We start from the raw sequence: 27,857 nt of genomic DNA on the forward strand, positions 1-27,857 counted from the left end.
TGGTCCCTTCTCAGCTTACTGGTGCAGCCCAGCCAGCCCCCTCAAGCCCCCACCTCTACCATCTCCTATTGAAAAATCAGATTTAAAGAAAAAGACTTCCAAAGCGTCTTCGGCTGCTAAAGGGTGAGTAGACCGTTATTTTTACCCTTTTAGGGGGCGGGGGGTCTGGTTTAGCAGAAAGCTGTATACGAGATTTGTAAACAGCGTACGACGTCCCATCAGCGACATTAAACTGCAAGTTTAAGCAGCTGCCCATTACAGCGCAGAATCATCACACAAAATAAAAGTGAACAGCAAGTCACGCAATATATACTGTAATTTCTAGACTAAGTTTATAGAAGATTTTTTAATTATACTTGAAAGCTTCGTTGACTCGTTTAATGCCACGAAATCAGCTCCGCGTACTGTTAGTTGTGTCATTGCTAACTTGTCTGTGCTCCGACCGTAACTAACTGCATTCGCTAACTTGGCCTTCATTTTACCTTCTTGTAAAACACACCCCGAGCACTGCAGTAGTTCAGTACTCGTTAAAACAGATTGAGTTCTTGTCTATCCGTAAAACTTAACCAGTGCTGCATTTACTGAATGCCTGCAAGGGGGTTTCTTTTGAACACACAGAATGGCCTTCACTGCGCAGCGCTTTTTTTTAACTCACCGGAGATGTAGCCTTTTTACAAGGAGATCGGCAACTGAAACGGATTTATTTTAATCCCGTACACATGCATCATGAAAAGAGAGTATTTAATTTTAAAGGCGGACCAAAAAGACAAAAACACAGGTAATGTACAATTAAGAGTCTCAACATATTAAAATGTATACCAAAATCAAACAATTTAGCAAGTATTGTAATGTTGGAGTGTTTTTAAAGACAAACTATCCAAACAATTTGAACTTAAAATAGATTATTCAAAAATTGATTCAATATGAATTCTGTCGGGTGGAGGAAATCATTGGTCAAGATCCTTGGGTCCCAATTCCATTTGCCGGTTTTATGCAGTTTTATATTCCCCGTTGGGCGGCACGGTGGCGCAGTGGTAGCGTTGCTGCCTCGCAGTTAGGAGACCCGGATCCTCCCTGCATGGAGTTTGCATGTTCTCCCCGTGTCTGCGTGGGTTTCCTCTGGGCACTCCGGTTTCCTCCCACAATCCAAAGACATGCAAGTTAGGTGGATTGGCGATTCTAAATTGGCCCTAGTGTGTGCTCGGTGTTTGTGTGTGTCCTGCGGTGGGTTGGCACCCTGCCCAGGATTGGTTCCTGCCTTGTGCCCTGTGTTGGCTGGGATTGGCTCCAGCAGACCCCTGTGACCCTGTATTCGGATTCAGCGGGTTAGAAAATGGATGGACGGATATTCCCCGTTAGTGACGAGTGAACCCGGCTGAATTCGCAACGCATCGAGTTCAGTGAAAACGCGAAAAGGTTCGGGAATTGACGAAAATCAACGGGGAAGGAGAAACTGCTTTGAGTGGATTATAATTTTTCATCGGTCTCCTACATCCCTGGGGCATCTGCATCAAAAGAATTAAATGAATACTATCTCGTGTTTTCTTGGAGAGCAGATAGAAAACGTTTATGATATAATTAAAGCCAATAGATTAAGGTAGAGTGGCAAATAATGTCAGACGTCCATTGAAAAAATGGGAAGAAAAACATCTCACGTTAGTCGCGTGGCGTAATCCACGTGCAAATTATCTAGTTGTATGCTGAAATTGTGCTGAAATATTGTTAAATAAATATGTCCCCATCATGAACAGGAAACGCATTGCCATAATTCTGCACTTTTGAATTGAACACTTAAAATAGGTATGTTAGATTTAAATGATAGATAGATAGATAGATAGATAGATAGATAGATAGATAGATAGATAGATAGATAGATAGATAGATAGATAGATAGATAGATAGATAGATAGATAGATAGATAGATAGATAGAACTTTATTTGTTCCCATAGAGAAATCTGGCTTTTTTTTACAGAAGCTCTTTAAATAATAATAGGTAGACAAATAAATAATCATACATACACCAGTAACTCTAAGGCCAGTGCACAGCCAGTTTACTTCCTTTCAACCTTTTTTTTCTTCTCAGCTAGCTGATATAATCCTGCATATGAAATCTTCCAATTATCTGCTAGATATCTTACCTGCACACCTACGTATTTAAAGATACTTTTAGAGTGTTTAGTCCAATTGTGTTGGCTATTATCAACAACTATCCAAAATCCGATATAATGCCAGACTTTAAACATGCACTTGTTCAGCCTTTGCTGAAGAAGCCCACACTTGATCCTACAGCTCTTTCAAACTATAGGCCTATTTCTAAGCTCCCATTTCTGTCCAAAATTATGGAGAAACTGGTTTCTTTGCAGTTAATTTCATATCTGGATAACAATGTATGTGATGTGTTTCAGTCATTAGTACTGAATCGGCTCTGCTGAAGGTAACAAATGATATTCTATTAACTTTGGACTCTGGCTCTTCTGCAATCTTCGCCTTGCTGCTCTCAGTGTGGCATTTGACACAGTGGACCATGGAGTTCTGTTAAAACAGCTTGAGGATGAAGTAGGCATCCAAGGCTGTGCACTGAATTGGTTCGTGTCCTATCCGAAAGGCAGATCTATGTCTGTTAACATAGATGGGAATTTCTCTCAGCCAGCTCCTTTCACACAAGGCGTCCCTCAAGATTCCTTTCTGACTCCTCTTCTATTTTCTTTTTATCTGCTCCCCTTGAGGGCCATCTTTAACAAACATGATGTCATGTATCATTGTTATGCTGATAATATGCAGCTGTACCTCAAACTTAGTTGAAAGTTAGTTACTGTAAACAAGCTGTTGAAGTTCTTTGAGGATATTAAATATTGGATGACACAAAAAAAAGTCTCCATGGTAGTAAAGTCCAGTTTTTACCAACTGAGTCAAATTTTTAAACTAAAATCTTTTCTATCACAGAAGGACTTGGAAACAGTCACTCATGCCTTTATTACATCTCATCCAGATTACTGTACAGTAATTCCTTATATGTGGATCTGCCAAAATCTGCTCTGTCTCGCCTTCAGCTGGTTCATAACGCGGCAGCTAGATTTTTGATTGGGTTGAGAAACAGGATCACATCTCCCCAATTTTAGCCTCTCGCTCTCCACTGGCTACTGGTGAGGTGTCACATTGATTTTAAAATCTTGTTGTTTGTTTTTAAAGCCTTGCATGGTCTCACTCCAAAATACAATGCATCCGGAAAGTATTCTCAGCGCATCACTTTTTCCACATTTTGTTATGTTACAGCTTTATTTCAAAATGGATTAAATAATTTTTTTTCTTCAGCATTCTACACACAACACCCCATAATGACAACGTGAAAAAAGTTTACTTGAGGTTTTTGCAAATTTATTAAAAATACAAAAACTAAGAAATCACATGTACATAAAGTATGCACAGCCTTTGCCATGAAGCTCCAAATTGAGCTCAGGTGCATCCTGTTTCCCCTGATCATCCTTGAGATGTTTCTGCAGCTTCATTGGAGTCCACCTGTGGTAAATTCAGTTGATTGGACATGATTTGGAAAGGCACACACCTGTCTATAGAAGGTCCCACAGTTGACAGTTCACGTCAGAGCACAAACCAAGCTTGAAGTCAAACGAATTGTCTGTAGACCTCTGAGACAGGATTGTCTCGAGGCACAAATCTGGGGAAGGTTACAGAAAAATATCTGCTGCTTTGAAGGTCCCAATGAGCACAGTGGCCTCCATCATCCGTAAGTGGGAGAAGTTCGAAACCCCCAGGACTCTTCCTAGAGCTGGCCAGCCATCTAAACGGAGCGATTGGGGGAGAAGGGCCTTAGTCAGGGAGGTGAACAAGAACCCGATGGTCACTCTGTCAGAGCTCCAGAGGTCCTCTGTGGAGAGAGGAGAACCTTCCAGAAGGACAACCATCTCTGCAGCAATCCACCAATCAGGCCTGTATAGTAGAGTGGCCAGACGGAAGCCACTCCTTAGTAAAAGGCACATGGCAGCCCACCTGGAGTTTGCCAAAAGGCACCTGAAGGACTCTCAGACCATGAGAAACAAAATTCTCTGGTCTGATGAGACCAAGATTGAGCTCTTTGGTGTGAATGCCAGGTGTCACGTTTGGAGGAAACCAGGCACCGCTCATCACCAGGCCAATACCATCCCTACAGTGAAGCATGGTGGTGGCAGCATCAGGAACTGGGAGACTAGTCAGGATAAAGGGAAAGATGACTGCAGCAATGTACAGAGACATCCTCGATGAAAACCTGCTCCAGAGCTCTTGACCTCAGACTGGGGCGACGGTTCATCTTTCAGCAGGACAACGACCCTAAGCACACAGCCAAGATATCAAAGGAGTGGCTTCAGGACAACTCTGTGAATGTCCTTGAGGGGCCCAGACTTGAATCCAATTGAACATCTCTGGAGAGATCTTAAAATGGCTGTGCACCGTCGCTTCCCATCCAACCTGATGGAGCCTGAGAGGTGCTGCAAAGAGGAATGGGCGAAACTGGCCAAGGATAGGAGTGCCAAGCTTGTGGCATCATATTCAAAAAGACTTGAGGCTGGAATTGCTGCCAAAGGTGCATCGACAAAGTATTGAGCAAAGGCTGTGAATACTTATGGACATGGGATTTCTCAGTTTTTGTACTTTAATAAATTTGCAAAAACCTCAAGTAAACTTTTTTCACGTTGCCATTATGGGGTGTTGTGTGTAGAATTCTGAGGAAAAAAAGAATTTAATCCATTTTGGAATAAGGCTGTAACATAACAAAATGTGGAAAAAGTGATGCGCTGTGAATACTTTGCGGATGCACTGTATATCTGTGACCTCCTTCACCCCTATGTGCCAACAGGAGCACTGAGGTCATCTGGACGACTGCTCCTTGTAGCGCCCAGATCTCGGCTGAAGTCGAGGGGAGACAGAGCTTTTTCAGTTGTTGTTCCTTGGCTTTGGAATGACTTACCTCTGCACATCAGGTCTTCATCCTCTATCGAGGCTTAAGACCTACTTGTTTTCTTCTGTTTTTCATTGTGTATGATGGGATTGTGGTGGATGTTACAATTGGTTGTTTTACTAATCTGCTTTTGCATGATTGTTTGTATTGTGTTTATTTTAATTCTTTTTTGTACAGCACTTTGGCACAACCTCTGTTGTTTTAAATGTGCTTTTATAAATAAATAATCTAATCTAATCTAATACATTACCAATTTGGTCTGAAAACACAGCAAAACGACTATAAAGCAAAACAAAATTAAAAGAAAGAAAAGTTCTGACTTGGCTGTCACAATGAAGCATTACGCAGACATATGGCTGTTGGTATATGAAGGAGCTCCAGTTCTGTTTCTTGACTGCCGAATAATTCTTTGTCTGACAGTCCTCAGTGTTGTTGTGTCAGAGAGAGGATGTGAGGCCTTGTTCCTAATGGCACTCAGTTTTGTCTTCATTCTCTCCTTTGCTACAACATCCAGGGGGTCCAGAGTGTGCTCTATAACTGAGGATGCCCTTTTAATTTACTTGTTGAGTGTGCATCTCCTGAAGTGATGTTGCCAACTCAGCATACCACAGCATAGAAAATCACACTGACCATCACAGAGATACAGAAGATGTGAGGAATGTCACTTTCCACAGTAAAGGAACGCAATCTCCTAAGGAAAAAGAGCCTGCTCTTCCATTTCTTCTACAGTTCCTCTGTCTTCCGAGACAAGTCCAACCTGTCATTGATGTGGACCCCCAGGTACTTATAGGATAGTGGACCACCTCTATATCTAAATATTGACCGGACAGAGAGGCTCTGAGTAAACTCATAAACCAATTTCTTGGTTTTGCAGATGTTAAGTTGCAGGCAATTCTCTTTGCACAAAGAAACAAAGTTCTCCACTTGACTCCTCTCCTCTGTCTCATCCCTCTTATAAATAAGTGCAGAATCATCTGAGAATTTCTGCAAGTGACATAACAGAGTGAAGAGAAAAAGAAACAGGACTTTTCCTTGTGGTGCTTCAGTGTTGCTTACACAGTCCTTGGGTCTCAGAAACTACTGTCAGCCTAACAGATAGTTTGTTATCCAGGACACCACAGGTTCATCCACCTTCTTGTCATGTTGTTTACCCCTTAACAGGGATGGCTGTAGGTATCGAAGGCACTGGAGAAAACAAAAAATGCCATCCTCACAGTGCTACCAGCTTTGTCGAGCTTTGTGTGAAAGGCAAACTGCAGTGGGTCCAGATGGTTTACCACAATATAGTCCAGGATCGGTCTGTCAAAGGTCTTCATGGACATAACAGCCAGTGGTTCTATAGCCATTAGGTGAAGAGCTACCCAACTTCTTTGGAACAGGAACATTGCAGGATGTTTTCCTCAGCAGTGGCACTTTCTGAAGCCTTAGGGACAAACAGAACAATTGTCAGAGGACATCACAAAGTTGGTCAACACAGATCTTAAGAACTCAAGGACCGACTCCATCTGGTCCCACATCTTTTCCTGTGTGTAACTTCCTCAGTTGTCTCCTTACTTGGTCTTCAGTCCACACTGGTGGTCAAAGTTGGACTCATCACTGGCCATTCCAGTTGCTGTGGTACGAGTTGATGATGGAGTGGGGAGACTGGTCATAAAGTGTCAGTGGGAGTGAAAATCTATTGGTACAGGGTGTTAGCTTTGTCCACATCCCCTTCTAGGACCTGAGCCCAAGATTGCTTGAGCCCAGTAATGATGCCCAGTCTATTGCAGACATCCTTCATGTTATTTTGAGTGATTTTGTTTCCAATTTTAGCTTTCTTTGTAAGCTTCCTTTCTTTCACTGAGCTTTTTTTTATGAACATCTGCAACAAGATCACAAAAAATGTAAAAAAAATGAAATGTTTTTTGTACGGTAGGCTACCTAGCAGGTCACTAACAGTTTAAGAAAATCTGCACTGGGCCTGTGTTATTGTATGCAGTTATGGTCCTTTTCAAATCATGAGCCATTGGTATGTCATAAACCTGTTAGCATCTCTTCATGGTTATTCCCCGTAGGGAGACTGTTACAGATCTAAACAAATGAAAGGTTCTTTCTGAATCCTTCATGTAGAGGGGTCTTTTGGGAACCAAAACTGGGTCCCCCTGAGATATTGCCCTGAAGAATTACTCTGGCATTTTTATTTTTAAGACTGCAGGTGATGAACTAAAACTTTACCTTCCTTCAGGCTCAGCTTCATGTAAGAGCCATTTCCTAGCTATTTAAGTTATATTAAATGCTTGCCTAAATATTAGTGCATAGTCTATGGGAGGATCTTATAACCCCCACAAGTTGAATTGAATTGGTATTTTCTAATTACTTCTTGCCCATCTAACTATAGAATAGTCTCAGTCAGTGACATGCCTTACCGTGTGTAAGGCATGGTGGGCACGCAGTTTTAAACGTGCCTTACGTGCTCAATAGTATGAAAGTTAACATGCTCCATAGAACGTGCAGTGCCGTATGTTAGAACGTACTGAAGACGGAGTAAAGCATCTTTAAGTATAGAAACAACTGAAGTTTGACTAGAAAAGCTAAATTTATAGATGAAACATTTTTTCACATATTACTTTTGCCTTTTATTGTACGTGTGTAACAACCTTTTTTCTTTATTCTCGTGTGGACTGTTTGCTTTGAATGTTCACTTAATCTTTTAAAATGAACTTTTGGACTGAGAGATTTCTTTCGCCACGTGTTTTACACGTGCTTGACCCTGCCTTACGCACCGCAAGCTACACTTCGTTTTATGCTTCTTGACTCTGTGATCAAGATCATTCAAAGACTAATCTAAAGCACAGGCTAACTACAGTGGAACCTCGGTTCACAAACGTCTCGGAACACGTACAAATCAGTTTACGAACAAAAAGTTTGCCAAAGTTTTGCATCTGTTCACAACCACAGACTCGGTATACGAACAAGCCAGTTTCCCTTTCGGTTTGTGCGCGCCGATGATTTCCGCACGTGTTCAGTCTCTCCCTGTGCAGCAAGTGAGAGAGAGAGAGACACACACACACGCGCCTGAGAGACACACACACACACAGGCGTGCGAGAGAGAGAGACACACACGCACGGGAGAGAGAGAGAGACAAACACAGGCGAGAGACACACACACATGAGAGAGAGACACATGCGCGATAGACAGACAGACACACACACAGGCGTGCGCGAGAGGGACTGCTAGACACATAAGGCTTGTTTTTAAAGAGACAGATCCTTTTAACCTCGTTCTATTTAATGAAGACTTTTTTCTATTGGATTTTAACCTCCACTTCTGTTTACAGCGATCGGTTCATTGCGTGCATTGTTGCAATGTTACTTTTCTTGATGGTTTATTAAATTAAGGATTTTTCAAATGTTCATTTTTTTCCCTGTGCTTAAAACTCATTAAAAAAAAAGTTTTTTTAGCGAGCGGTTCGTAGCGCTACATTGCGAACACTTGCAATGTCAGTTTTCTCTGTTGTTCAAGGTTTTCTCAGTGTTATTCAATGGTTTTACATTTAGTTTACTATTATGCTGTTCATTATATGGTATCATTAACTATATTTGTGCTTAAAAATCTTTAAAAAAATATATTTACATACAGTTCGTATGGTCTGGAACGGATTAATTGTATTTACATACAATCCTATGGGGGAAATTACTTCGGTTTATGACCAAATCGGTTTACAAACGAGTTTTGGAACGAATTATGGTCGTGAACCGAGGTTCCAATGTAGTTTTAATCCTTAGCTCTTGACTTTGTAACTTTGTAAAAATTTTTTGTCTCACGTTTTAGGTTTAGCATGAAGACTCCTCTTGATTTTGCCTCAATAAATGTGCTCATACATAGTCACTAAAAAATTCTTTGAGCTAACTCTTAAACCTTATAATTCATCTTTTGGCCCTCTTCTAATCCTTGTTGGTCATTTTTTCCATCTGGCCAAATAATAATAATAATCTGCAATGAGGTCAGATATGTTCACTTGCACACTGAGGCTCTTCTAATTTGGGTGCATTTTTTGCATTTGTCCAGGCTCAGGATGGCTTCCACTGTCTCAGACCAAAGTGTTTCTTTGAGTGACCAAGCACAGGTCAAGTTCCAGAGATTCAAGGAGGAGCAAATTGATGCGTTTAAGAGAGGAAACATCAAATATTTCGGGGTATGTATGCATGATGCCATATTGGTGGAGCTTGGGTAACTAACCAAGGAATAATTGGAGCAATGAGGGAATCGTGAAAGAGACTTTGTGTTTAAAATGAGCTTCATCTGCTTTTGGATGACAGCTTCTTATGCAGTTCCATTTATGTGGGATGAATTTGGAGGTGGTGGGACAGTGTATTCACTTTTAAATGGGTTATGTGACTTTCATGGTGAATGCAAGAACATCCGCTAACTGATGCATTCACTACTTCAGTAAAAAAGAAGGCAATACATTTATGCAGGCAGGATGGGGATATGAGATGGCAAACTCAAAAAAACTAGAAGAAGGCAAAGGTCAAATCCAGACAACCAAAAATACACGAAAGCCCAAAATGTTTAGCTAAATGAAGTCCAAAGTCTTTCCCAACAGGACATAAATGTTTTAAAACTCACTCTCACTGTGAAAACCGTTTCAGAAAATGTTCAGATCCCTTCACTTTTTCCACATTTTGCTGTGTTATAGCCTTGTTCTAAAATCATTTTAATTCATTTTTCACCCCACGCCAAATAACATTACAATACCACAGAATGACAAAGCGAAAATAGAATTTTAGAAATGCATGAATATTATTAAAAATAAACTGGAATATCACAAAATTCCCCCTTTAGCTAGAGCAGTGCTTTCCAAACTCGGTCCTTGGCCCTGTGGCTGCAGGTTTTTGTTCAAACCAACTTCTATTTTTAATTGGACTCCTAGTCCAATTAAGTTGAGCTGTTGTTTGCCAATGTCTGTGTTTTGGATTCAACGGAGAAATAACAAAACTAATTTTGGTACATTTTTATTAAAACGTACTAAGCACTTATAAGGGGATAGTTTTTTCTTTCATTTTAACTTTTTAACAATTTTCCTTCTGCTTTTCCAGGTGTTATGATTGATTGAGTGTTGTAGCACTTTGAGCTACATTATTTGTATGAAAATGTGCAATATAAATAAAGGTTGTTGTTGTTGTTTAATATATTATCTACTAACTAGCTGTGTGAGCCCATGGTGTAAAAATCCCAGGCTCCTAGAAAACTATTGAAATCTTCAGAAATAAAATTGAAATGCAGAGATGTCAGGAAATTGAAAGGGACTACTCTGGGCAAGGGATGAGGATCTCTCTCTGATGTTGTCCCACTGGCCCAGTTACAGTCATATAAAAGAGTATGGGAACTCCTCTTAATTCTTTGGATTTTTGTTTATCATTGGCAGAGCTTTCAAAGTAGCAACTTCCTTTTAATATCTGACATGTCTTATGGAAACAGTAGGATTTCAGCAGTGACATTAAGTTTATTGGATTAATAGAAAATATGCAATATGCATCATAACAAAATTAGACAGGTGCATAAATGTGGGCCCCCCAACAGAGATATGACATCAATACTTAGCTGAGCCTCCTTTTGCTAATCTAACAGCCTCTAGACATCTCCTATACCCTTTGATGAGTGTCTGGATTCTGGATGGAGGTATTTTTGACCATTCTTCCATACAAAATCTCTCCAGTTCAGTTAAATTTGATGGCTGCCGAGCATGGACAGCCTGCTTCAAATCATCCCATAGATTTCCAATGATGTTCAAGTCAGGAGACTGTGACGGCTATTCCAGAACATTGGACTTCTCCCTCTGCATTAATGCCTTTGTAGATTTCGAACTGTGGTTTGGGTCATTGTCTTATTGGAATATCCAACCCCTGCGTAACTTCAGCTTTGTGACTGATGCTTGAACGTTATCCTGAATTTGTTGATATTGGGTTGAATTCATCCGACCCTCGACTTTAACAAGGGCCCCAGTCCCTGAACTAGCCACACATCACCACAGCATGATGGAACCTCCACCAAATTTGACAGTAGGTAGCAGGTGTTTTTCTTGGACTGCGGTGTTCTTCTTCCGCTATTCAAAGTGCTTATTGTTATGACTACATAACTCAATTTTTGTCTCATCAGTCCAAAGCACTTTGTTCCAAAATGAATCTGGCTTGTCTACATGAGCATTTGCCTACAAGAAGCGACTCTGTTTGTGGCGTGAGTGCAAAAAGGGCTTCTTTCTCACAACCCTGCCATACAGATGTTCTTGGTGCAAATTGTGCTGAATTGTAGAACGATGTACAGATACACCATCTGCAGCGAGATGTTCTTGCAGGTCTTTGGAGGTGACCTGTGGGTTGTATTTAACCATTCTCACAATCCTGCACATGTGCCGCTCCTGTATTTTTCTTGGCCTGCCAGACCTGCTGGGTTTAACAGCAACTGTGCCTGTGGCCTTCCATTTCCTGATTCCATTCCTTACAGTTGAAACTGACCATTTAAACCTCTGAGATGGCTTTTTGTAGCCTTCCCCTAAACCAAGAGACTGAACAATCTTTGTTTTCAGATCTTTTGAGAGTTGCTTTGAGGATCCCATGCTGTCTGTCGCTCTTCAGAGGAGAGTCAAAGGGAAGGAAGCACAACTTACAATTGACCCCCTTAAATACCTTTTACCACTCATGATTGGACACTCCTGTCTATGAATTTCGAGGCTTAACAAGCTCATCCAACATATTTGGTGTTGCGAGTAATTAGAATTGAGTAGTGACAGGCATTCAAATCAACAAAATTACAAGGGGACCCAAACTTCTGCACAAAGTTTTTCACATTTGATTTAATTTCATACAACTAAATAGTGCTTCACTAAAAATCTTTGTTCTGAAAACACTCCAGTGCTCAGATGTTCCTAGAAAATGAAAGACATCTTTTGGCGCTCTTCTAATCCTTGTTGGTGTTATCTTTTTTTGTTGAAAGTAGAGTACATTTTTATTTAGAGTAGAGTAAATTATTATGCATGCTGAGAGGGGTTCCCAAACTTTTTCAGATGACTGTAAGTAGGCACTCATAATATTATTTTCATTGTTCTTGCAGGCTTTACACCTTAAAAAACTTCATGGCAAACGACATTCCATATAAAAACCTTGTCGTAATCTTTAATCAACTTGCCCTGAATTGAGGATTCACACACTTTTAATCTGACACTCACTCTGGAGAGCGCCACATATAACTGTCCATGCCCAAAAACTGGTTCCAGCAAATAAATTCCAACGCGATCCAATGTTTGCCACTGCGACTTATTAATAGTCATTGTAAAGGCTGGTTTTATGGGAAACTGTCGTCGTTTCAGTCTGAAAGACAATCCAGTTTGAGATGGACATCAATCGATTCGAGGAATAAACACTGTATCAGCTTCAGCTGATCGAGCAAGAACTTCCGCTTGAATTACATTTTTGGGCCGGACAGACAGACACACACACTTCCACATGTGGACGTTTATATATAAGATTAGTGGATCTAATGCTTAAAGTTATTACAGCCTTTCATCATTCGGTGTTGTTTATCTGCCTGTCAGTTCTGTTTGTTTTAATTGTCGTTATAAGGATACAACGAAGGGTGCAAACAATAAGAAATCAATAGGACAACAACAAAAGAGAGGTAAGCGTTTAAAGCAAAAGTAGAAATATTTCTAAACGTCTTTAAATGGAATAATATAGTGCTGTGCTTTTCTAATGGCGGAATAAGAGAAGGGAAAAAAGACCATCTCAATAAATGAGATCAGTTATTATCACTAATTTTAAATTTGGCAGGAATAAAATGTTGCAGCCACAGGGGATCCTCAAGACCGAGCCTGGGGAAAACTGAACTAGAGCAGGCGTGTCAAACTCCAAACCTGGAGGGCTGCAGTGGCTGCAGGTTTTCATTCTAACCCCTTTCTTAATCAGTGACCAGTTTTCACTGCTAATTAAATTCTTTTTCCCTTCATTTTACTAGTCCTGTTTTTAAGGATTCAGTCCTCTGAATTGATTCTTTTCTTCATTAAATGACAGCCAAACAGAAGGAGATGTGAAACGAGCCAACAGATACCATCAAAATGTTTTGGTGACCTGAGAGATCAACCTTACTGAGACCTTCACGTTTCTTTTGTGGTAAAAAATATCATAACAAGACAAATTAATAATAGTTGTGATGTTTGGATTTTATAGCTTAAAGTAATTAAGCACATTCAGCAAAGTGCACAATATAATGTAAAACCATTTCCAGGTAACTTAGGGCAGCTGAGACGGGATGCAAGCAGACTACATTGGGCTGTCAGTAGGAAACTGTTTATTTATTGTATGAGAAAGGCATCTGCCTTCAGCTTCTGTGCTAATAAAGAAAGGAGCTGAAAGTGTCAAGGCATACACGCGATGCTTAACATTAATAACCCATAACCTGCCTGAATGACTATCGGCCAGTGTTGATGAAGTGTTTTGAGAGACTGGTCTGAATTCACATCATGTCCTTCATCTCTCCCACCTGTGATGCACACCAATTTGCTTACAGGGCTAACAGGTCTAATGAGGACACTGTTGCTGCTGTTCTCCACGCTACCCTGTCCCATCTGGAGCACCAGGGGAGCTATGCACGTCTCCTCTTTATTGATTTTAGCTCTGCTTTTAACACCATCCTCCCTAACAGATTGGTGTGCAAGCTGCCACCCCTCGGACTCCCGTATTCCACCTGTATCTGGATTAAAGACTTCCTTCCTGACAGACCGCACACAAAGGGTTAGGGTGGGCCCTCACATCTCCTCGGCCATCAGCATCAGCACTGGCTCTCTTCAGGGCTGTTTGCTGATCCCCCTGCTCTTCACGCTGCAAACACATGACTGCGCCCCCACCCACCATCGTCAAATTTGCAGATGACACCACTGTGGTGGGGCGTATCTATGGGGAGGATGAGTCTGCCTACAGGGATGAAGTGGAACGTCTGACTGCGTGGTACACTGACAACAACCTGCTTCTGAACACAATTAAGACCAAGGAGCTCGTTGTGGACTTCAGGAAAAAGAAAACGGACATCAAAGCACTCTACATCAGAGCGGGCTGCATGGAGAGGGTGTCAGACGTCCACTTCCTGGGAGTCCACATCATGAAAGACCTGTCCTAGGGTGTGAACACAGCTGAGCTGGCGAAGAAGGCTCAGCAGAGAGTTTATTTCCTGAGAGTCCTCAGGAAAAATAACATCGCCAAAAACTGCTGGTGTCCTTCTATCGCTGCTCTATTGAGAGTATCCTGGGCTACTGCCGGTGAGTGGTGTTTCCCAGGTGCACAACAGCACAGAGGAAAACACTTCAGTGGATCGTAAAGACTGCCCAGCAGATCATCCACTGTTCTTTACCCTCTCTGGATGAACTGCACAGCTCTCGCTGCCTCAGGAAAGTGGAAAACATCTTAAAAGACTCCTCACACCCCGCTCATGACATGTTCCAACTGTTACCATCAGGCAAAAGATGTAGGAGCTTCAAAACAGAGACTAATAGACTGAATAACAGTTTCTACCCTCTTGCTATGAGGGCACTGAATGCCACCTAATCACCTCCAATGCAGCAGTGCAATAGATGACATCTTGTGCAATAGTGTTTCATGTGCAGTAAGGTCTTATTTTGAATGTTTGTGTTCTACCTTAATTCTTCTTATCCTTTCTTATCCTTTTTTAATTACAGTGGGATGCAAAAGTTTGGGCAACCTTGTTAATAGTCATTATTTTCCTGTATAAATCGTTGGTTGTTACGATAAAAAATGTCAGTTAAATATATCATATAGGAGACACACACAGTGATATTTGAGAAGTGGAATGAAGTTTATTGGATTTGCAGAAAGTGTGCAATAATTGTTCAAACAAAATCAGGCAGGTGCATAAATTTGGGCACCGTTGTCATTTTATTGATTCCCAAACTTTTAGAACTAATTATTGGAACTCCAATTGGCTTGGTAAGCTCAGTGACCCCTGACCTACATACACAGGTGAATCCGAGTATTTAAGGGGGTCAATTGTAAGTTTCCCTCCTCCTTTAATTTTCTCTGAAGAGTAGCAACATGGGGGTCACAAAACAACTCTCAAATGACCTGAAGACAAAGATTGTTCACCATCATGGTTTAGGGGAAGGATACAGAAAGCTGTCCCAGAGATTGAAGCTGTCTGTTTCCACAGCTAGGAACATATTGAGGAAATGGAAGACCACAGGCTCAGTTCAAGTTAAGGCTCGAAGTGGCAGACCAAGAAAAATTTCGGATAGACAGAAGCGACGAATGGTGAGAACAGTCAGAGTCAACCCACAGACCAGCACCAAAGATCTACAACATCATCTTGCAGCAGATGGAGTCACTGTGCATCGTTCAACCATTCGGCGCACTTTACACAAGGAGATGCTGTATGCGAGAGTGATGCAGAGGAAGCACAAACAGAGCCGCTTGAGGTCTGCTCAAGCACATTTGGACAAGCCAGCTTCATTTTGGAATAAGGTGCTGTGGACTGATGAGACTAAAATGGAGTTATTTGGGAATTACAAGGGGCGTTATGCATGGAGAAAAAAGAACACAGCATTCCAAGAAAAACACCTGCTACCTACAGTCAAATATGGTGGTGGTTCAATCATGCTGTGGGGCTGTGTGGCCAGTGCAGGGACTGGGAATCTTGTCAAAGTTGAGGGACACATGGATTCCACTCAGTATCAGCAGATTCTGGAGACCAATGTCCAGGAATCAGTGACAAAGCTGAAGCTGTGCCGGGGCTGGATCTTTTAACAAGACAACGACCAGAAACACTGCTCAAAATCCACTAAGGCATTCATGCAGAGGAACAAGTAGAACGTTCTGGAATGGCCATCTCAGTCCCCAGACCTGAATAGAATTGAAAATCTGTGGTGTGAGTTAAAGAGAGCTGTCCATGCTCGGAAGCCATCAAACCTGAATGAACTAGAAATGTTTTGTAAAGAGGAATGGTCCAAAATACCTTCAACCACAATTCAGACTCTCATTGGAACCTACAGGAAGCGTTTAGAGGCTGTAATTTCTGCAAAAGGTGGATCTACTAAATATTGATTTCATTTCTTTTTTGTGGTGTCCAAATTTATGCACCTGCCTGATTTTGTTTGAACAATTATTGCACACTTTCTGTAAATCCAATAAACTTCATTTCACTTCTCAAATATCACTGTGTGTGTCTCCTATATGTTATATTTAACTGATATTTTTTATCATAACAACCAACGATTTATACAGGAAAATAATGACTATTAACAAGGTTGCCCAAACTTTTGCATCCCACTGTATATATATTTATATTTTGACACCGTAGGGACTGCACCTAATTTTGTTGTATTTGTTACAATGACAATAAAGATATTCTGACTCTGATAATGATCTATGTGTTTTTGCTGACCACGTTTACTTATAATTTAGTATGGTTCATTTTGCCCTGTATCCGGCTAGCAACTGGAAGCAGCCAATGATGATAAGAAACTTTGTATGATTTAAGTAATCTAATTCTGTACCCTTTACTTGTGTATAAAAAATAACTCATCTAGCAGAAAAGGTGTGCATCTTGTTACAGAATGCAGTGTGCGTCTAGTTATAGGAGTGCTCCCTCTTCGAAGAGAATAAATGGTTATGATTTAAACTTCCTCCTGCCTGTTTTCTCTTAGAGGTTTTAGGTCATACAGGGGGTGACGGTCACAATTTATTTTCAGGTATTATGTGATGGGCACAAGTGAGCTGGTCATGTGGCGGCTTGTTTTGTGTCTCACTATTATTTGGCTGGTAATTAAGGAAAAAGAAACAACAGTTAATTAAAATTAAGGCAAAAGAAGTTAATTAGCAGCAAAAACTGGTCATAAATGAAGAAGATGGTTAAAATGAAAACCTGCAGCCACTGTGGCCCTCCAGGCCTGGAGTTCAACACCCGCGAGCTAGAGTAACCATCGGGTTCTTGTTCACCTGGTTTACCAAGGTCCTTCTCCCCTGATTTGCTTAGTTTGGCCAGGTGACCAGGTGCATTCGTGGTTATTCAAACCTTCTCCCATTTAGGAATTATGGAGGCCACTGAGCTCTTGAGACCATTCACTGCTGCAGGAACTCAGCAAGGCTCTTCCTTTGACCTTGTGGCTTGATTTTTGCTCAGCTGTGGACCCTCTCCTAATCAGTTCAATCAATGGAATTAACCACAGTTGTAGAAAGATCTCAACAGTGATCAACATAATAGGATGCACCTGAGCCAAATATCAAGTGTCATACCAAAGGGTCTGAATACAGGTGTTAGTGAAATGTTTCAATTTTGTTATTTTTTTTAATAATTTGCCAACATTTCTACAATCTTGTTTTCACTTTGTCATTCTGGAGTATTGTGTGTTGTTGGATGTGGTAAAAAAAATGATTTTATGAAAAGGCTGCCACATGATAAAATATGAGAAAAGTGGAGGGGTCTGAAGATTTCTGAATCCGCCGTAAATACAGAAATCTAGAAAGTGGAAAGAAGCTCAAATCATTAGAAATGTCATGAATTACTGGTGTTACCTTTGGTTTTGTGACTTTTTTTGTGAATTTCTTTAATAATTCAATGTCATATCATTTCGGTAGTCACCTCCATTTTTGTTGATTTTCCATGTGTGAAGCCTTCATGTTTACTGTTGCCATCACATGATTTGTGTCACTTCGTACCCAACATCTGGACTCTGACTCTATTTAAGATGGAGGCATGCCGCCTTCTCTATCCTAGCTTTGGGATATAATGCATTAAACTAATTCAAGTCACGCTTCTTTTGTTTATTGGGGTTTTGGATTATAGTGAGTTTTCCTTTACTCCTCTTTAGGTGTCAACAATAATGTTCGGGGTGATGATAGCTTGCTTCTATGTCCCCATGTACTTTATTCCAGGGAGGAATATTGTCCAATCTGGGATGCCCTGGTGGACTTCAGCTTCTGTGAGTAAAATACACGTGATACTTGAGAATTTCCTTCAAGAACAGTTACCAGAGGTTTTGGGGTGACTAGATTGGAAAGATCAGAATGTCAAGTTTCTAGCTGTGCCTTCAGACTTGTTGTTCACTTGGCTTAAAAACAAGATGGTGAGTTTTAGGTCTGTAGAAAGCTGGAGAGATGTGATATCTGGTTAAAACTTTCTTCTCTGTGGTGCACCTCACTGTTTGGGCTGTCTAAGATGTGCCTGCACTTTTATTTGATTGAGATCCTCCATCTACTCCTTATGTTTTCATTTCTCTCTGTAGTTTATTGTGACTGGAGTTCTTTTCATTATCATGGAGAAAAAGGCCAACAAAATAAGTGTGAGTGGCACCTTATTTTCACCATTTCCATCTTCCCTTCCACTCTGCCTCATGCGATGTTTCTCTCTCTCAACTATAGTTCTGGTCCAATTTGATCTCCAGTGTGCTCATCATTCTGTTCGCTCTGACTGCTGGTGTCTTTACCTACATGGAAACAGTGAGCAGTAAAATATTAATGATGTGCGTGGAAATCAGTGACAACTGCACCCACTTCGAAATCCCCTTGGTAAGTTTCTACCTTTCTCTTCAGATTGTGTGTATACAATGCCCTCCCTAAAGTTTGAGACAAAGACACATTGTACTTTGATTGGCCCTTCTGCTCCACAGTTTAAATTTATAAATCAAACAAGTTAGACATCGTGATTTAAGTACGCATTGTAAACTTTTATTTAAAGGGATTTGCAGACATTTTAGTCACATAACACATGGTCCTCCCCAATTTCAGTGCACCATAATGTTTGGGACAATTGGCATCCCAGGTGTTTGTGATTCCTCAGACGGGTTTCATGGCTTCATAAGATACCTCGGCTTGCTTGTACCCTTTGGAGTCTAGATTTGCCATTGTTCAAAATAAAGACAAAGTCAAAAAAGTCAAAGGAAACCATTATGAGGCAGAAGAACAGGAATAAAACCTGTGGAGACTTCGGTAAAACCTTAGGATGACAAAAAATGAACTGTCTAGAATATCATGAAGAAAAAAGAACACACTGGTGGGCTCAGTAATCACAAAGGGACTGGTAGGCCAAGGAAGACCTTTACTGCTGTAACAGAACAATCCTCCCTATGATTAAGAAAAAGCCCCAAACGCCTGTCCAACAGACCAGAAACAGTCTTCAGGAGGCGGATGTGGATTTGTCAGGGAAGACTATCAGCTGACGGCTTCATGAGCAGAACAAAGGACTGAGGACACACTGCAAGGTGCAAACCACAAAAACAGGATTACCAGATTACAGTTTGTGAAAATGGACTTAAAAGAGCCTGCAGAGTTCTGGGTAAAGGTCTTGTGGACAGACGAGACGAACCTCATCAGAGTGACAGAGATGAAAAGGAACTGCCTGAGATTCAAAGTAGACCACCTCATCTGTTAAACATGTTGCTGGCGGTGTTATGGGTTGGGCATGCATGGCTGCCACAGGTCCTGGCACACTTCCCTTCAGTGATGATGGAATGATGGATGAGGGAATTCTGAGGTGTGTAGAAACATCTGATCTGCTCAAATTCCAGTAAAGGCCTCCAAACTCACTGGACTGCACTTCATCCACCAACAAGATAATGACCCAAACATACTGCCGAGGCCACAGAGGAGTTTATGAAAAATTCTGGAATGGCCAAGCCAGACTTCCAGTTTAAATCCAACTGAGCAGGTCTTCCATATGCCGAAGAGAAAACTTAAGGGGACAAGACCTCAGAATAAGCAGGAGCTGAAGGAGGATGCATTAGAGGCTTGGCAGAGCAGACCCTCAGCACCTGGTAATGTCTAAGAATGGCAGACTTCAAGCAGTCATTGCATGCTGGGATATGCAACAAAGTCCTGAATATGACAACGGCTTTAATAGACCTGCCATTGCTGTGTCCCAAACATTATCGTGCCCTGAAATGGGGGGATCACATAGAAAAAGTGTACTGTAACCAAAATGTATGCAAATCCCCTTACATGAGAGCCTTCAATGTACACCTTAATTAGGTCTGAATTGTTTGATGTGTAATTTTAAACTGTGGAGCAGAGGGGGAAGCCAAGGACAAACGTGTCTTTATCTTAAATATTATGGAGGGTACTGCATGAGCACCAGGATTCACTCAACATCTCACCCCTTTACAGGAAGTGAATGATCATATGAAGTGTGCGATGTTATTGACACTCCTCACCTCCATCATTGTGGCCGCTGTGCTGCTCTATTTAGTCATCAAAGAGAGAGACGAGTACGGCTTGTACAGGGTAAGTGCTGGATGGAGAGAGGCCAACAGCAATGGCAATAGGCAGACATGTCTGTGTGGACAGCTGGGTAGACAGAAGGTAGAAATCGAGACACAGCATGCCAGACTGAAAGATCTATAGAAATTTGCTCCCACGGCTGTGCTCCTCAGCAGCTGACAGAGTCTAAAGGAAGAAAAAATGTACTCATGAGAGTCAGCTGGAAAGGAAAATAAGTGTAGACACCAATTAAGCAATGGGCAGCCATAGAGATCAAATTCATTAACAAATAGCCATGAGTTCTAGCAGACAGATGGCTAAAAGCTAAACACAAGCAGAGAGACAATGAAGAAGTTGGATTGATTGATTGATTGATTGATTGATTGATTGATTGATTGATTGATTGATCTACAAATGTTTGCTCACATGGCTGTGACCCCCAGAAGCAGACAGAGTCTAAAGGAGTGAAAAATAGGCTCATGGCTTCAGATGAAAAGAAACAGAGGTCTGAGATCCCAGTTAAGAGATGGACAGTTGTGCACCTCAGTTAGATTAACATGAAAAGAGAACCTAAAATCACACAGAGGAGACCAATAGACAAACTGACGGACAGAGCACCTTGTATGGGCGATTATTTGTGCCAAAATTTAAATGCCATCCAATGTGTTATCTACATTGCAATGCACAGCCACGTGGTGCCTTTCATTCTGGCATGGTGTTATTGCATCATAATTAAATAACCTTTCAACCAAATAATTGATCGCTTTTTACTATGGAGAGCAATTTTAAAGCCAGTTTAAAATGCAATACAGACACATATTGTGTTTTTTAATTCATGTCCAGAGATTACATGTCATAACTAAAAGCAAAACAAGCAAATTGAATTTAGCTTAGCGGCTGCACCATGTGTATTGAATTTCAATTCAAAAGCATACATTAATCGTGACAAAGTGGAGCATAATCAAATGACCAGTTTTAAAAGGTGAGGCAAGGGGCATCAACATTTGGGGTAAGAGGTGTTCCACCTCTACACATTTCCGTGTTCCAGCGAGGAGCATACATTTTGTCACTGTGGACTGAGGGATGATTTTAACTGAAATGGCAAAAACTACAGTATGTTTTAGACCTCGCTGAAAGAGTTTACTCTTACGTTAAATTTTCTAAAGTTTTCTTTTGATACAGTCGTGTGGTTAAGTTTTTGAGGTGTGAGTTTTTAATAAAACCTGAATATTGTGAAACATTTATTAGCACCAGTGAACTTGGCTACTTTGTAGCTTGTTATTCATTCATTGTGATAACCAGACATTGTATTCTAGCTCTGCTACCCATCTATGACGGGTTGAAATCTAAATAATCAGTGTAGACCTCACCATTAGCGTTTGCAGTGCACCATCTATTAGAATGTACAGTATTTTGTAATGGATGAAGTAATGAAATGCATTGCAAGTGTCATTCCAACAGATGACGCATCATGAACATTTCTCAGAATTCTGAGATCAGTTCTCGGGCAGTAATTTGTTTGTGAATTAAATGAACAAGAATCATTAAACTTGTTCTCATGTAGTAATTCAGTTCATGAATCAAATGAACGAGATTCATTAGACTTATTACAACATTACAACTTTAGAACAATCAAGATGAGAACAGGCCCTTCAGCCCAACAAAGCTTGTCAGTCCTATCCACTCATTTCTTCCAAAAAAACATCAAAAAAGTCGAGTTTTGAAAGTTCCTAAACTCTTACTGTCTACCACACTACTTGGTAACTTGTTCTCAGGGAGTGAGTCGTTTGTGAATTAAATGAACCAGAATCATTAGATTAGCTTTCGGGTCGTGATTTGTTTGTAAATAACATGAACAAGAATCATGAGACTGGTTCTTGAGTAGTGATTTCCTCACAAATCAAATGAAAGAGAATTGGTAGGCTGATTCTCAATTAGTGGCTTGTTTGCGAATAAAACGAACAAGAACTGTGATACTGGTTCTTGGGTAATGACTAATTTGCAAATCAAATGGACGAGAATTGTCAGGCTGGATCTCGGGTAGAGATTTGTTCAAAAATTAAATAAACGATAATTATTCTAATGATTCAGTCAATGAAATAAATTAACAAGAATTGCTAGACTTGACAGACAGACTTACACGGGCATTTGCAAAATAAGTGCTGTACGCATTACGTGTGAGCGCACCTAAAACCAGAAAAAAAGTAAATACATTATTGGAATGCAACAACAGCCAATGAATATAAGACACACTCATGCACTTGTCAGTGTGAGTGACGGATAAGAACGTTAAGTGATTCTAGAAATTTTTCTTTGTGTGGCCATAAATAGGGATTCCTGTGGTTATTTTGTTGCTGATTGACATTTTTCCAGTTTTCACTGAATGGTAGTAATTTGTTTGTAGATAAAATGAACAAGAATTATTAGACTGGTTCTTGGGTAATGATTTGTTTGCAAATCAAATTAACAAGAATCGGAGACTGATTCTCAAGTAGTAATTCATTCGTAAATCAAATAAATGAGAATCGTTAGATTGGTTCTTAAGTAGTAATTCATTCGTAAAGTAAATAAATTAGAATTGGATTGGTTCTCAAATAGTAATTCATTCATAAATCAAATAAATTAGAATCGTTAGATTGGTTCTTAAGTAGTAATTCATTCGTAATTCAAAAAAATGAGGTTTGTTCAACTGGTTCTCGAGTAGTGATTCTTTTGCAAATCAAATGAACAAGATTCGTTAGACTGGTTCTGGGGTAGTTATTAGTTCACAGATCAATTGAATGAGAATCATAACACTGGTTCTCAGGTAATGATTAGCCCAGAAAACAAATGACCAAGAATTGTTACAGTGGTCCTCGGGTGGTGATTTGTTTGTAAATGAAATAAATGAGAATCATTAAACCTCTTCTTGAGAAATTATTCAATTTATGAATCATATAAGCGAGAATCATTAGACTTATTCTAAGGTAAAGGGTTCAGCTTATGAATCAAATGAGCTGAGATTCGAGAGTCAGGCAGGTCTTTGCTCACATGCTTTAAAAATTCCACGAGCATCAGTGAAATAAATGACTCATAACAACGTCAGGCAGGACACATACATGCATTACCACTCCCCATGAGCGCCACTGAATCGATTTGTTTGTGCTCACGAATGAATTCATCTAATGCACTGAAAACCGTTGCTCACAAAGAATGAATCCTTCAAGCATCTCCCACTACTACTGATGGGCCGCTGCTTTTTCACAATACCGTTCTTCCCTGGCTGTTCACTTTTCCTTGTCTGTACACTTCATTGAATGACTGAACTAAAGTGTGTATGGAGGTTTTGTACCAGTGTGGAGAGCTGAGAGCCTCTGCTGATGCTGTTTGGAAATCAATTCAAAAATAATAATAATAATAATATAATTCTTTGCATTCAAAGTACAATAAGATCTGCCAGAGGCAGCAGAGACATCTTGGAGGGGCACAAAGCTGATTAAACAATCAGGCATAAAAGACGAGAAAGGGAATAGGAGAGGATGGGGTCAGTTAGCGTTCATTAAGGTGTATGCTTAAATCTAGCAGGATATGGCCAAATAGGGCTAAGGAAAGAATAAGCAAATAAAAAAGGAGTCAATGGAGGCTCTCGAGAGACTGAGCAGAGAGACTGAGCAAGGAGTCTGAGTGTCTGGGCTTTCGAGAGTCCTGGATAAAAACCAACATCCGGCCTTTAATGACCTCTTGAGCACAGCCATCAGCAGTGTGTCTGTCTGTAGAAAGAGTGCTGACCTTTTCGAGAGGTGTACTTACCTCAGCAGTGACATTCATGTCTCTGGTGACTCTTCCTATGAAGTTGGTAGACGGATTGGGAGAGCATGGGGGTTCATGAGGTCGCTGGAATGGGGTGTGTGGCGCTCCAAATGTCACTGCAAAAAGGCGAAGGTCCAAGTCTTTAGAGTCCTGGTGCTTCCTGTCTTGCTATATGGTTGCGAGACATGGACGCTATCCACTGACCTGAGGTGAAGACTGGACTCCTTTGGTACTGTGTCTCTCCGGAAAATACTTGGGTACCATTGGTTTGACTTTGTCTAGAATGAGCGGATGCTCATGGAGTCCCGAATGAGGCACATTATCTGCATTGTGAGGGAGCGTCAGTTACAGCACTACGGCCATGTGACGCGTTTCTCCAAGGGTGAACCAGCTCATAAGATCCTCATTGTTGAGGACCTGAGTGGCTGGACCAGGCCAAGGGATCGCCCACGTAACACCTGGCTGAGGAAGACAGAGGGTCATTTGCGGTGGGTGGGACTGGACCACTTGTTTGTCTGGGGGGTTGCCAACCGGGATCCCAAGGTGTTTCATCGTGTAGTGGGTGCGGCAACGCACTGTACCAGTGCATGCTCTCCAACTTGACTTGAAACTAAAGACTAGACATCAAAATGAAATACGGCGGATAGGTCTTTAGAGCTCTGAATTAAGAATGTGAAAATGAACGTCTGACAGGTTGAGGTTGATGCATTACATATCTTCCTTTTTCTTTTTTGCAGAATCTAGAAATGAATGATTTAGTCACTGCACCACCTGTCACAGAAAATGAGTGACATAATGAACAGGCTTTATCCTGTGAGACTCTTTCAAGCATTTTTGGGTTACTGCATCATAACTTTCAGCCCAGTTGTATTTTGGGCGCTGGACTCTTTGACCTCTGGCACTTTAGCGACCAGTTGACCAGATGCTTTTGATGGCCTGACATCATCATGCTAACAGGAAGTGGTCATTGTCATCTGGATTTGCTGGCTGAAGAAACCTTCTGTGCTTATTTGCATTTACCCATTTTATTATCTAGATACTTTGCAGTATTACTATGCTCAAGATACTTTTCCTCTGTTATCAACTTTACTTAGTTTTGTATTCATCAATGAATATCATATATGCAGATCCCAATAAGAAAACAAAACAGCAGGAAAAATACAAGACAACCCCAAAGCCAGTTTAATCCTCTGTAGTGCCTTTCTCTGAAGGTCAGCTCCGTGCCCTTAAAGAAATAGAAAAATATCAATCAGTAAAAGAGTAACTAACCACAGGAACCCCTCATTCCAGCCACAATGAGAAAAACTTCAAAAATCACTGCGCATTTTTATTGGTCACTCACACTGACAACTGCATGAGTGTTTTTTTTTATATTCACTGGCATTTGTTGCATGCCTTTAATTTATTTACTTATTCTCTGTTTTTAGGTGCATGAAGCACCTTTGCCTGTCTGTCTGTCTCTTCGGCCGCCCATCTGTCTGTCCGCGTGTATCAACTCAACACTGAATGGACCAGTTTTGAGGAGATGTGACAAACTTGTTCTTTCAAAGAAAGTTGTTCAATTTTCCTTGACATATCTTGAACGCATCATGTTGCACAAAGTTTTAAAATTTAAAAATTTCCCATTGAAAAGCATCGGTGAGTTGGGAAAACACACGGAGAAGCGTTCTGTTTGACTTCACAATGAGTCCCATGTGTTAATTTGACTTTGAGAGCGGTGACTTCAACTTTTATATTTTGTTGATTTTTCTGCTCAAGTGCTCAATGCACGTTGAGTCAAACACCAGGCAGAGCGGGTACACACAAACAGCACACACAGTAGCGCCCTTTCCAGGTGCTTTAAATGAGTTAACTAATAGAGCAGAAAAAACTGTCAGCTGCAGACCTCCAGAGTTCCACTGCCTTGATGTTTTTTCTTTATGTTTTATGGATCATTGATAAAATTGGGGTACACTGTGGTTAAGATTGTGGATTAGGAGTTGTCTGACTCAAGTCAAGTAAACCATGTGACAAAATCCTGCAATCCAATTAGCTGTGCAGCAGAGCTACTGAATCATGGAGCTTTGGAGGTCTGCTGCTGGACCTGTCTCCAACAGAAGACTAACTGATGAGACAATATTATCTGTCGTTTACTATTGTAGAGAACCAATGTGATAAACATGCAGCTAAATGAAGTTGGAACAAATTAATAACACGGCAATGGTGCAGCTGCCCTAGCCAATATGAATAGAGGTGGAGTTTAAAAATGGACAGTGGCGTCAGGAAGTGGTTTAGGGTGGGGGGATTGTGGGCTTCAGTAGCTTAAGCCCCTGATCTATGTCTCCCAGACCCTCACCCTATGATATACACAAACAATCGCGGCATGACCTTAATCTTCTTACCCATCGTGTACCATTCATATTCCCATTATACAATAAGTCAGTTCCTTTCCAAGTCCTAACTTACATTATTTTGACGGATTACTCAGTTTTAACTAATATTAATAGTTAGAGGGGGAACGTATGTCAATCCATTTTCTCCTTTCATGGATTAATATTAACACTGATTGTATGCTAGCATTGGTCATTTTGTATTAGATAATTTAGTAACCAGCATTTCTAGAGATGGGCGGGGTCTGAGCAGGTGATTGACAGCAAGATATTCACAGGTGTGCTGAGCTCTGTGGAGCTTTCCTTTACACTTTACAAGTCCAGGAAGGCTGAAGAAGGTGGGTGGTGATTCCCAGGTCATTATAAAGAACAGGAAAAGGGACACCATTGACGACGGTCAAGAACACTGTAGTTAAGTGACTTGTTATTTTTTACAGAGTGTTTCCCACGTAATTAATAGTTAAGAGTGATTCTGCTAGAAGACTACCGTGAATCATTTGTTGTAAAATAAATGCAAACGCTATTGGACTTAACTCACCATGTGTTGTTTTTTTTTTTTATCTCGGTGTTCATTACAATATTTTCCAATTTCTAATTATTGTACGCTACTCTGATGGGTATACTTTCTAAAATGTCTTCTCTATATTATTAAAGAATATCTTTCGATGAGACTTTTGCCAAGAGATTTTTTCAAGTCCCACCCTCCTCTCAACCATTTTCAACCACACCCACGGTCCTCTCATTCTTGTGAATGCTTTTGTTAGACACAGTTCCACTTCTTCTAGCTCTTCCGGTAGAATCCAAGACAAAGTTCCACCAGCATGTCCTAGGTCTTCCCCAGGGCCTCCTTCCGGTTGGAAGTGCCCGGAACACCTCACCAGGGAGGCGTCAAGGAGGCATCCTGATCAGATGCCCGAGCCACCTCATCTGACTCCTCTCGATGCGGAGGAGCAGCGGCTTTACTCTGAGCCTCCCCTGGATGACTGAGCTTCACACCCTATCTTTAAGGGAAAGCCCAGACCCTACGGAGGAAAATCATTTCAGCCGTTTGTATTCGCAATCTCGTTCTTTCGGTCACTACCCATAGCTCATGACCATAGGTGAGGGTAGGAACGTAGATTGACTGGTAAATTGAGAGATTTGCCTTACGGCTCAGCTCCTTTTTCACCACGACAGACCGATGCAGAGCCCACATCACTGCTGATGGCGCATTGATCTGCCTGTCGATCTCACGCTCCATTCTTCCCTCACTCATGAAGAAAACCCCAAGATACTTGAACTCCTCCACTTGGAGCAGGATCTCTCCCCAACCCTGAGAGGGCACTCGACCCTTTTCCAGCTGAGGACCATGGTCTCTGATTTGGAGGTGCTGATTCCCATCCCAGCCGCTTCACACTCAGCTGCGAACCGATTCAGAGAGAGCTAAAGATCATGGCGTGATGAAGTAAACAGGACAACATCATCTGCAAAAAGCAGTGACCGAATCCTGAGTCCACCAAACCGGACCCCCTCAACA

At 41.0% G+C, this 27,857-nt stretch overlaps 1 protein-coding gene across 1 annotated transcript; it reads left to right on the forward strand.

Moving 5' to 3' along the window:
• LOC120538084 (membrane-spanning 4-domains subfamily A member 6D-like) lies at positions 1 to 26,874 on the forward strand. The gene is made up of 7 exons (XM_039767508.1): positions 1 to 123; positions 9,001 to 9,127; positions 17,801 to 17,911; positions 18,215 to 18,271; positions 18,351 to 18,497; positions 20,091 to 20,207; positions 24,710 to 26,874. The coding sequence occupies exons 2-7, from the start codon at positions 9,008 to 9,010 to the stop codon at positions 24,761 to 24,763; spliced, it is 606 nt and encodes a 201-aa protein (XP_039623442.1). The 5' UTR covers positions 1 to 123; positions 9,001 to 9,007; the 3' UTR covers positions 24,764 to 26,874.
• Positions 26,875 to 27,857: the final 983 nt, after the last annotated feature.

This window comes from Polypterus senegalus, chromosome 10 (genome assembly GCF_016835505.1).
Source record: "Polypterus senegalus isolate Bchr_013 chromosome 10, ASM1683550v1, whole genome shotgun sequence".
Taxonomy (NCBI): Eukaryota; Metazoa; Chordata; class Cladistia; order Polypteriformes; family Polypteridae; genus Polypterus; species Polypterus senegalus.